At 36.8% G+C, this 12563-nt stretch overlaps 1 protein-coding gene across 5 annotated transcripts in view; it reads right to left on the reverse strand.

Moving 5' to 3' along the window:
- RPS6KA5 (ribosomal protein S6 kinase A5) overlaps positions 1-12563 on the reverse strand; it is a 69999-nt gene that overhangs the window by 19005 nt on the left and 38431 nt on the right. For 2 of the 5 annotated variants that reach the window (XM_064658967.1, XM_064658968.1), the window contains exons 2-4: positions 6949-7076; positions 6137-6220; positions 4420-4523 (exon numbers count right to left, since the gene is read on the reverse strand). In XM_064658967.1, coding sequence (XP_064515037.1) covers positions 4420-4523; positions 6137-6220; positions 6949-7020 — 260 coding nt within the window. In that variant the 5' untranslated portion in view covers positions 7021-7076. Of the gene's footprint in view, positions 1-4419; positions 4524-6136; positions 6221-6948; positions 7077-12563 lie in introns of those variants that run through there. The other 3 variants (XM_064658964.1, XM_064658965.1, XM_064658966.1) reach the window with 2 other exon arrangements.

Raw genomic sequence — 12563 nt, forward strand, 5'->3', positions numbered from 1 at the left:
AGCTTCTTGGATTAGTCCAAAAATAGATGCAAGTAGATTGTTTCCTAAATAATCTTGTCCTGGCAGTGTTCAAAATGCACATATCCCAGGGGTAGCCTCTACTCACTTAGTATCCAATTTCAAGCAAACACAAAGCAAGCTAATCTCTTGGTTTAAGTAACACTGAAATGAGTTAAGAAAATACAGTGTGAGTTTTAAGCTGGCGTAGAGGTCCAGGATTGTTTCTTTGAATGATGTATGGATTATCTGCCACTAAGAGTCTAAATCACAGCCATTCTGCTAGCAGAAGTAACTGCAACCATAAGCCGTCTCTTCAACTTCTGGACACATTTCACTTTACAGAAAAGGAGAAGAAAACACAATATTGTCAAATGATTTCTTAATTAGGGATGTTAATACCAAATTTAAACATCACTAAACAAGAGGATTCTTACACTGCAAGAGTGGTGGAGAAGTAAAGATTCAGTCTCTTCAGAAATCACCCAGTTTCAGAAAAGGGGGGGAAGTTAAGGAAGTAAGAAAAGCTTCCTGTTGTGAGACAGAAGACAGGACACCTTGATAATAAAAAATTACTTTATTTACAGGAGGGCCAATTAAATCTACAGTGTAGATTGAAAATCACTTCAGTTAGAGAAGTATGAGGAAATCTATTTATCAATCTGTCTGATGAAAGAATCAGAAAGGTATGCAACAAAGATCTTGGAAAGAGGTAAGTTCCCCTTGGGCTCTCAGAAGGAGGAAAAACAATTTCAGTCAATATTTTTTAAAACCGATTTCTAAAGCAATGAGATTGAGATTCTGTGATGTCCTCAGAAATCAAAAGAGACATTTTAGAGCATTTTCCATCTAAAACATGTCAGAGATTAAAGATGGACAAGTCAGATGAAAAAAAATTAAATTTCACTGAAAAAAGATGCTGAATTGGGATGATTGGTAAAATCAGTAACAAAGAGAATAAATGAGTACAATTTCTCTGTGCAGCCTTAGGAGATCAGTCTCTACAGTAGTGATGCTGAAAAGTGTTTGCAGTAAGATTCTTGCCAGTGTCCCAGGCTGTTAATGCAAATATAAACTTTCACATAAGAAAAGGAGCGCGAAACAAACACAAGCAGTGGAAAGAATCCTGCACTGCAAAGTTACCAGAAAATTCTTAGCCAAAAGAAGTACTTCCGCAGCAACACAAGTTAGTCTCATCCTTCTAATTGCAAATTTCTGGAGACATATTGCACGTCTTTGGTCAGCCTGAGAACTGTAATTGGTCATACTATGGAGGTGGTAATTGCACAGAAAGTCCAAGCTGAAGCTGAGACAGATTTATAAAATAACTGTTCATATTATTTGACATTCTGCTCTTTGTGTAGAAACCACTCCTTAAATTCTTGGGGGAAGGAATCCCCTATAACGATTATATCTACTAGAACAATTTAGCACACATATTTTGCCAATAATAATTTCGTATAACACTGTATTTTCACAGAATCACAGAATTGTTAGGGTTGGAAGGGATCTCTGGAAATCATCTAGTCCAACCATGGCAGGGTTACCTAGAGCAGGTGACACAGGAACATGTCCAGGTGGGTTTTGAATGTCTCCAGAGAGGGAGACTCCACAACCTCCTGGGCAGCCTGTTACAGTGCTCTGAAATCTTCAACATACAGTTCTTCCTCATGTTGAGGTGACACTTCTTGTGTTTCAGTTTACAGACATTGCTCCTCAACCTGTCGCTGGGCACCACTGCAAAGAGTCTGGCACCACCCTCCTGGCACCCACCTTTGAGATATTTATACGCATTAATGAGATCCCCTCTCAGTCTTCTCTTTAGACTAAACAGGCCCAGCTCCCGCAGTCTCTCCTCATAAGAGAGATGCTCCAGACCCAGACACGCCTCATTTTACCTAATGGAAAATTCTTTGGCAACAGAATCAGTAACTCTTGCCTTTTACCAAGATTATTGTTTTAAATCATTTCTTTTTATAGGCAGTATTAACAATGAAGTGGTATTTAGCTATGTGAAAAGAAAGCTATGATTATAGAATCACAGAACTGTTTAGGTTGGAAAAGACGATCGAGTGCAGCCATTTACCGGCACTGCCAAACCCACCACTAAACCATGTCCTTAAGTATCACATCTGCACCTCTTTTAAATACCTCTAGTATCTCTGTGCCAGTAATTTCCTTACCACTGGCAACTGTAAGTACTTGATTTCTGTTCTGCCTGCTCTACCGTACCCTTGGGGAAAGCCCCTGCCACACTCCCACTGCGTCTGAATGGCAGCCACTATTCCCCAGAAGTTTCCACACGACTCAGTGCAGCAGCCAGGACAGCAGCAACATTCTCATATGTTCTTGAAAGGAACATAACATTCATGACATAATAAACTGCGAACACACAAAACTGCTGTCATCTGACACAGAAATTGCTATCCGTGGAAAGGATTCGGAAAGCAATGGGTCTTATGAGTACTTAAGTAACGCAAGACAGATGAAATCAAGTCTGAAATGCAGTCACATAGCTGGGACTAATAAGATTTCAGCTATAAACTAGTAGTTTATCAGTTGAAAGTGATAGAAAAGGAGAAGGAATTAGATCTATCAGACCACAGTTGGCATCAACAGGAGGAGTTGAAGAACAAAGGAAGGAATATTTTTTTGTTCAGATGGTGTATTATTCTTTCCCTTAAACAAGATCCTCTTGAAACATCAACAGGAATAAATTGTCCATATGTAAGAAAAACATGAGCTGAGTTAAGAAAAGCCTTTCAAGAAACAGGAAGACGAGGGAACATCTTTATTAAAGGAAACTGTAAGAATTTAACTTCTAAATTTATCAGAATAAAAGCTGAAATACTACAGGACTGCTATCTATAAATGTGTAGCATAAACACCCACCAGAACAAAAACAGACTGAGCAACAATACAGTAAATGTGCCACAACTAAATTAATATCAGAAATTAGGTTATTAACCATCAGAGGACAGATATTAGCAACCTTGCGGTTTCTTGCCATTGAATTTAATCTGAAATTATCAGAAATGTTAATATCTTAAAGAGCACATAAGGACCTACCAAAAGAAAGTCAAATCCTCTAGAATACATAACTAAAAAGTTTCCCAGTTTTTGGGAAACTATATCTATAAAATTCAGGTCAAGGTTCTCTCTAAAAAAAATTGTAACACTTTCAGAGTTCCATTTAATAAATCTTGGGAATCAAAATTATCAAATTCAAACATAGTAAGTAAGCAATCAACAAAATTTCTAACCTTAAATAGGCCAGAAAGACATAATTTAAGTTATAACTGTAAAATAATGATCAAGAGGGTGAAGTACTGAATTTTGTTTTATTAATGGACTCCCCTCTTCCCTCAGTTTTTTCTAGTGACCCTCTAAGTTTCCTGCTCTGGTAGAGAACTAAAAACCAATAAACAGGTCTCAAACGTTCAAGAAATTGCCTGAATTTATAACATAAGTAAAATAAATTCTCTATGTAATTGAGGTTTGTTCTGTCATCTATTACAACCTTAAACATCAAGTAACTTTAGGTGAGGATAAGAACCATGGTAATATCTCCCAGTAGAGGCAAAACTGTTCTTAGTTTGGGGACAGGACTTACAAGCTCACCTTGACAGCAGTTACTAATTTGAACAATCTAAGCCTTCAACTCCCTGCTCCAAAAGAAATCCAGTAAGAGGAAATGCTTGCTTTGGGAGAGATTTCAGTAATGTTTTTTGGGAAAGGTTATTGCTTTGTCTTTTGAAAATGCTCCAGTGCTTTTACATGTGTACTGAAAACAAACCTTTAAAGTGTAGAGATTAGTGATCGTAACAAAAAGTTTTCCATGTAACAGATAAGAACAGTATAGGTTATTTCATTTCTGTAAGTATCATATTCATTTCTTCTCAGATATACAAGTAGGGTTAGAAAAGATCACGTTCTTTGTTTCATGTTATAAACTAATAAAATAAACATTACCTGTAACAAAAAGTTGGGAGTAGGGCACATTCTGACACTTTAAACCAGCAGTCTGCCAGAGTGATCTAGTAAGAGCTGATGAAAAATATCTCTAGCTAAAGATATACTTCATGTACTAAGATTTTGAATGTGATAATTCTATTTACATATAATTTGATATTTCATATGACTTCCTTTTCAAGGGTAAACACACAGCAAGATTAAGTATCTACAAAGCTGTGGCTACCTCGTAGTTTAAACAAAACAGGTCTTTTGTAAAGGTCAGTTCTCTTAGTTAATAAAAACTATCTACTTCCAATGTCATTCTGTTAAACAGAACTGGAGCTCAAAAAATGTTACCCTGGCAGCACTTGCTTCCTAAATTTCAGATTTAAACCCTCAAAAAACACTTATTATGGCATAAGGATCATCTGTGAGCAAGCATATATACTTTACTGCTTTGAATCTTACCTAGAAATCTCTGCTTGGGAATTCTTCTCTCCATCGACTGTAAATGGTGATGCTCCAGTTAATAATTCATACATAAGAACACCAACACTCCACCAATCAACAGCCTATAGAACAACAGTAATTATGTACGTTATGATACACTGAAGAAAAATTTTTAACAATAGAAGGAACAAAACAATACACTTGGAAAAGAACTAGCATAGGAAAAACCTACCTATCAAAGGCAAACCTGGATACAGTAAAGCATAAATAACTGCAGTACCGATTGGAGGTATTTTCTACAATAAATTAATTTTATGTTAAAATCTCTCCACTTAGCTTCTTCAACTAATTTCTCAAGCTGAACTCTTTCCACTGACTACTAAAGTTCCTTTTGTTCCACCCCCCAAATTTAATTTTTATTTTTGCCATTATGAAGCGATAAGAATTCTTAAACGTACAGAGGAAGCTAAGCCTTGCTAAGAAGTAGTTGAACTTGAGCTTTTACGAGCTTGAGAATGAAATTAAGGAACATTCAAAAAGCACAATTTAAGATCACAGGCCACAGTTAATCCAGGCACCTGAAAATGCTATTCAATTTTATCTCATTCATAAAATCATAGAATGGTTTGGGTTGGAAGGGATCTTAAAGATCATCTCGTTTCAACCCATCTGCCACGGGCAGGAACATCTGTCACTAGACCAGCCTGCTCAGAGCCCCATCCAGCCTGGTCTTTGAACACTTCCAGAGATGAGGCATCCATAACTTCTCTGGGCAACATATTCCAGTGCCTGATCACCCTCACAGTAAAGGATTTCTTCCTAATATCGAATTTAAATCTCTCCTCTTTTAGTTTAAAGCCATTCCCCCTTGTGTTGTCACTACATGCTTTTATAAAAAGTCTCTCTCCATCTTTCCTGTAGGCTCCCTTCAGGTATTGTAGATTCACAATTAGGTAACCCTGGAGCCTTCTCCAGGCTATACAATCCCAACTCTCTGTGCCTTTCCTCACAGGAGAGGTGCTCCATCCCTCTAAGCACCTCGGTGTCCCTCCTCATGGTCCTCAACAGAAAGACAAGTCAACTCAGTTTACAGCAGAAGAACCACAGAGATTAAATAATCTTTGAAACTTCCCAGTATAGTGAGCAATCCAAATAATTTATCTATGAATATTGTAGAATTATTTTGGGGGGTAGGGTTTTTTATTTGTTTCAAATCTGTAAATTATCGTTGTCTTGATCTTTCCTATCAATTACTGACACTTTAATAAAATAATAAAACCTGAGCCACAAGCCAAACAATTAATTTTTACAATATGAGAACATTTATAACATTAATAATCCATTCCATACTTCAATGTAGATAACAGATTTCTCTGATGTCCAATTTAAAACATATATCAGAATTAACCACAAACCAGTCATTTTTCCACTCTGAACTAGTATTTATGTAAAGGGAAGTGTCAGCTAAGTTTATTGTTCCACTGCACATTTAGAACAAATTTTGAACAGAACACAAATAAGCCTCAATACCTTTATAAATACGTCTTTTACTTAGGATTAAAAGAAGAAAATACACCAACAGACAATTGAAGATACAGGCAATAATCTATTTTAGGACAACCTGAAAATGCATGCTTAAATAAGACACTGTCACATTTTACAAAAAAATCCTCAAGTTGAACAACAATGTTGCCTAAAGAATTAGTTTATTTTCGGTAATAAAATTAGAACATACCTTATCATGTCCTGTGTCTCCTCCTCTTACAATATCCGGAGCCATGTATTCTATTGTTCCACAGAAGGAATATGCTCTTTCATTCTAGCAAAAAAAAAAAAAAAAAAAAAAGAAAAAGAAAAAAAAGAAAAAAAACCAAAATTTACAAACAATTATATTATACAAATCATATGGGACAGATACGGCTAACAGTTCCAAGATGCTGGCAGCAATTCTTCTCCAAATAGCTCAGAACTGCTAGCTAAATAATATTCCATCATATGTAGAGATGTATCACATAATGCTACAGAATACTTAGTCTTCCACAAAAAAATAAAATGTCATAGGTTTGTGTTGCAGTTTAAGATAAGTACATAAAAATTAATGTATCAATATTAAAAAACACTTTCCCCTAAGTCTAAATCCTCTATACATTTCAGAACGACATAAAATTCCCCAAAGTGATATACATACACATTCTGAAGGCTGCAATATCAATACTCTAGATAACAAATGAAAGCTTTCCATTAAAAAGAGAATTTCATTTTAAGATGTACAATTTGACTAAACTGGATACAAGATCCTGTGGGTTCCCCATATTTAGGAATTCTTTATGACCTCTAGAATAAAGACATTTTTTTTCACAACACACACGTATATAAAACAGAACATTCTCTCAAGAAGAGATTGGGAGAGAGACAAGAGAGAGAAAGAGAAAGGCAGACAGAGTTGTAAATTTAATTTTATTCTATGAACTGAATTATTTTCTTGATTATGTTCAAAACTAAGCTGCTTTCACAGGCATGTATAATTGTTCCCTGTTAGCGATTTACCTTTGAGGTCAACATGAGGTCATGCTGTACCTTGCTAATGACGAAAGGACATGTGTTTGGGCCATGCAACATTGTTCCTCCCTTATCCTTCAAGCTTCTAGCATTTTGGGGAGAGATCCTGATAGGTCCTTTAAAGAAGAGTGTTCAAAAAAGCAAATATTTCAAAAGTCAGGTTTTACATTTGTAGATTCAGATCTGGAGTTTAAAAACAGGTGCTATATAAGAGACTACCCTAATGAGAGGAAGCTTCTAAAAGTAGAAACAGTGCTCTGTGCTACCCTGAGGCATAAAAATTAAACAGTCCAACAGCATATTATTAAACTGTATTTCTTAAAATACATATACTGTGACTGGTTTTTTGGGGTAAAAGTCTAAATTCAAAATAGTTATAAGGCCTCATTTTGTTCAATAATAACTTGAAATATTAACTTGAGACAAAACCATATAATAATGAACTTTTCACGACACTTTCTTTTGACACAACTATTGTTGCTCTTTGATTTTTCTTTTCCAGAATCTGTTATCTTAAAGAAATATAGTGTAATAAAAAGTGTAAACAAAGAAAATGTCAGAAATTCCTAGCCCTCCATCAGCCAATCTAAAGCTATTCAATGTCTCTGTTCTTTTTTTTCCTTCAGCTGTGAGGGAGGGAGCGGGAAAGAAGTGGAAAAAGGAAAAGGAAGGGGAGTGAAAAATGCAGGAAGAAACTGTTCTTCACTTGCTACCTCTCCAAAGAGTAAAGATAATGCAGCCAAACTGAGATTATCAAAACAACTGCCTGAAAGCAAAGCATTCTGACTCAACTACAGATTGTACAGCATCTTATGAAGGCAAATCTGTGTCAAAGTTGGGACTTCAAAACACTTGAAGTCATAAAATCTGGATACGTCTTTGTTAGAAACCTCTGTTTATGTTCTGTTTTATTAAGTTACAGGCCTCATCAACTACATCTAGCTGTTACTTACAAAACACAGTTTTTACAGTATTAATTTTCACTAGGAACATTTATGTAAATTTATCATTGGTAAATATGTCTCTTACAGGGACTCACTAATAGTTTTTGCTTTTATGCGCTACATGTGGGCTTAAAACTTTTCAAAGGACGTTATCTCCAATACCAGTTTCATTTTTTGTCCTGTTCTGATCTCCCACATACATGAGACATGGACATACTGGAGAGAGTCCAGCAAAAGCCACAGATATGATTCAGGGACTGGAACATATGAGGAAAGGCTGAGAAAGCTGGGACTGTTCCACCTGCAAGAGGGAAGCCTTAGGGAGATCTCATCAACGTACAGAAATGCCTAAAGGGAGCATGCAAAGAAGAGGGAGCCAGGCTCTTCCCAGTAGTGCCCAGTGACAGGACCAGAGGAGGAAACACATTTACTGTGAGGGTGACTGAGCACTGGCACAGGCTGGCCACAAATGTTGTGGAGTCTCTCTCCTTGGAGATATTCAAAAAGCTTCTGGATTGGTTGTGGTCAACCAGCTCTAAATGACTGTGCTTGAGCAGGAGGTTGGACCAGATGACCTCCAGAGACTCCTTCCAACATCAACCACTCTGTGATTACGTCACAAAACATAAGTTGTATTTCAACAGTCATTTGTGAAAGCACATTTGACTCACAAATCAAACATGCAGGCTCCCCTCATCCCAATTTCAAAAACTACAACCTCCTCCAAATTTACATTTCATTAAACTTTATCATATGAATCTAAATTCCAGAATCTACATTATTAATACTTTCACATTATGAGATATAAGACAACAAAGGATGTTATTAAAAAACAACTGAACTTGGATTACTTACAGGTGAATTCTCACTGATCATGCACATCTTGCAAATACTTAAGCTTAAGAAATTTTTTGCCTAACACAGAACGCTCATTTTCTTCCTTCACTCAAGCATGCCTGCCTTAAACACCGTGGTTTCCTCTTCTGAGTTACAGAACAGCTAGCAATCAGACACTAATGGATGGAAACAGAAGTGTGGCTAACCCATCACTTATAACTCAGTATGACAATATTGACCCTGTCTTTGAAAGGCTGTCATTATGTTTGTTCCAAATCAGCAAATCAGTTCTTTGATGTTTACAGATAATCTAGAGATAAGTCTTAGTCTTCTAGCACACAACAGATGGTTATTATTTCTTTTTCTTTACCAGGTTCAGCATCATTCCTCAATGTTTATGCAATAACATATCTTTTAATAAAGGTAAATGAAGTGGCTACTTCAAACCAGTTATCCGCTTAAGAGAGCACTAACTTTTCATGAAGCCACCAATAGAAAGAGAATTTTGTTAAGATTCTTGATCAGTGAACATAGAAAGGTTCACATGGACAGTAAGGCAGTTCACTTTGTTAAACCATCTCTCTGTTAAATTAGAAAAACATAGTAATATTCCCTTACTACTTTTTCTTCGAGATGAGCTACACACTGTCATGGTGGATGTCCCAATTTGTTACCAGACTGTTTCTAATAAACACTGTAGTACTATACAGAGAGCAAAGTTCAAAATTTCTCCATACTAGCTATGGCAATATAAAAAAAAAAAAAATAGCACACTGCCCTCTTTATGAGTTCCTTGCAATCATTCTGACTGATCTGAGCTGCCTAGTGAAATGTAACTGCTTTAACTTGCTAGGGCACTTTCAGTACCACATCTGTGTGAACGCTGAAGTCTTTTCTCCAGATTATTTATTTTAGCATCCCATTTTCCTTCCCCTTCATCAAAAAAGAAAGGGCACTGAACAGCTTTAGTACAGAGAATTAGATCTCTGTGGCTGTCCAAGATGGAGATGTGTAATGCAGATTAGGAAGACAGTCACTTCACAAAAAAAAAACCTACCTCAGACTTCACTAAGACTATGTACCCTGACCTTCACAGTTTGACACCAATTACCTAGCTCCAAAATTCAATCAAAAGTGCTGACAGAGGGATGGAAGTCTTGCACCATCATGTTCTTGATGATCCTGTGGTATCATCACTTGGCTCTGCTTTATAACCAAGGAATGGTAGGCAGGCATTTGAAACTACACGAAGTTGTAGAAAGCAACATCAAGTAAAAAAAGCACATTAATAGCAACAAAAAAAAGCAAAAGGATGAAACTCCTTTTTGTTGCAGAGACTAATCAAATTTGCCACATCTACAGGAAAGCCTGACTGATGGAGAAACAGTCACCACTGTCATGTAAGGATGTGTCCTTTAGAGCACACATCCTGGTCTACAGCAATGCAAATTCATTTTAGCAACATATGCAGTGGTAGGTCAGACAGTTATTAAGCCTAGTAACTGTTCAACAGGTTCTAACAGAGTATGTGGGACAAGAACTGCAATTCCAAAGTGAATCACAGGAATTAGATGAGACTTCAAGACAGCCAACATACCACTCATGCTCAATATGATCCTAAAAGGTTCATCTCTACTGTGCCAAACTGCCTTTTTGCAGCCAGCTCTTTAGAAAAAAGGCTATTCCATTATGTCTTATTTAAGAAGATACTGTGCTGGAAGGATGGTGTTAGTTTCTAGTGCCACAAAACTCACAGCCCAGAGGCACTGAAAATGTGCGATTCAATGTTCTAACAAATCAAAAAATGGCATGGAATCTGGGCAAAGAAATAGTGACAACAGATTCTGGACAGGTGTTTCCCAACACCTATGAGGTGAAGGCCTGCATTATTTTATCACGTGCACCCAAAGGTCTGCAGCTGAGAAACAAACTGGTTTTTAATACCTGGCTGAAGACATCTCCAGCTAGGAGGACACAGGCAGATAACTGGCTGAGTGCCAGGCCTAAACTAGTATTTGTAAAAAAAAATAAATAAAAATTCTTAGAGTAAAGGACATGATCCCAAGGGATTGTTACATAGTACTCCTTCAATAAGCAGAGAACATCATTAGTTCAGGGCCTCAAAAAAAAAAAAATCAAATTAATTTTCCTCTTGAAAGGAAAACTGATCTTGCAAGATCTGCATAGTTGGAAAGTGCATCTTGTGATTGTCATGCCTACTCATAGCATGGCAGACAGGGAATCCAAGTCAGATTGAATGAACGTACAAAGAACAGCTTTTAGAACACCAAAGCAGCCCTAGAGCAATAAAAGATTACGTACAGTGAAAGATGCAAGACTAAAGGAGGCAAGAGGAGGTTTAGATTAGACATTAGAAAAAATTCTTAATGGAAGAGATTTTCAAGCATTGGAATAGACTGCTCAGGGAATTGGTGGAGTCACCATCCCTTGAAGTGTTCAAAAAAATGTGTGGATATGGCATTTGAGGACATGGTTTAGTGGTGCTGATCCTAGCCTGACAGTTGGACTCAATGGTCTTCAAGGGCTTTCCCAACCTTGACAATTTTATGATTCTAAGGGCTGATGTGTTGAGTACCTTCTGAGTGAATGACGTCATCACTATGCTGCTACTGAGCACTAAACAAAGTAAGGTTTCTGTTAAACTTCCGCAGGTAACTAAGTTACATAAAGAGAAACATACCATCCATACAAACATTAAGCACAAAATGCACCCATCTGTTGCCAAATTAGCTGTTTGCATAAAAGATAGACTGAGCAAACAGGAGCATGCCATTTGACCACTGGAAAAATAGAAACAAAAATAAAAACAAAGATCAAATGAAGTCTTAAGAACCCATAGGATTTTGTTTCAGAGGCCTAGGGAACAAACCAAACACACATCTAAGCAAAGCATCCCAAAAAAATCATGAAGGAAGACTACGGAGGTGTGAATGCTGGAAAGGGTGAGTTGAGACAAAGCTATCTACCAGAATACTAACAGAGTTAGTGACATAGGTAAAACAAAACAAAAAAATCCCACACCTGCAAAGAACAACCAGATGCCTATCTAGAGTATCTGGCTTAGAATACCGAGGTATATTCCAAGTACACTGTTCTACACGTGTGCACAAGCCTAACGGGAGCATCTATTTGCCATACAAATATTGCTTTGGGAAAATGCTTCAGCCTTTGAGCATTTGTAATTTTAATTCCAAAGTGTGACTGCAGATGTGGAAAGCACTCAAGTGTCTTAGCACAGTTATTCTACCATTTGAAGATGTATTATTTAACATTTAATTATATGGCCTTTGAAGTACTTCTTCAACTTTATGAACTGCATCCAAACAATACATGCCACTGCTCCAACAGACACTTGGGTCCAACAGTCCTACAGCTTATTTTATTCACAAGTGTTTGTACAAACATAATTTAGCCAGAGGGTTAGCCAAGTATTCACTGAATCCATCCTTTTCTGCATTGAAAATTAGGACCCACTTCTCCAACTACATGAAAGGTCACCTTTGAAACAGAAAGACTGCTTGTGTTCTCCAACTACTTACAGTGCAAATACTTTGTTCTTAACTGTCCCTACTACCCTGAATATTAGATATGACACATTCTGAAACTGTAATACTATGACATTCCTTCAAACCACGAAACTTGACTCCTTAAATAATTTTTTTAACTTGTAAAAAATAAATCAAACCAAAGTTACTCTTCCCCAAATGTTCTTCAATAGTGTATGTATTTTCTAATGGGAGTTCCTTGCTAATAGAAGAGATGATAGGATACAGTTAAAAGGCTTGGTTAAAGTCTAGAGTA

Source organism: Pseudopipra pipra, chromosome 6 (genome assembly GCF_036250125.1).
Source record: "Pseudopipra pipra isolate bDixPip1 chromosome 6, bDixPip1.hap1, whole genome shotgun sequence".
Lineage (NCBI taxonomy): Eukaryota > Metazoa > Chordata > Aves > Passeriformes > Pipridae > Pseudopipra > Pseudopipra pipra.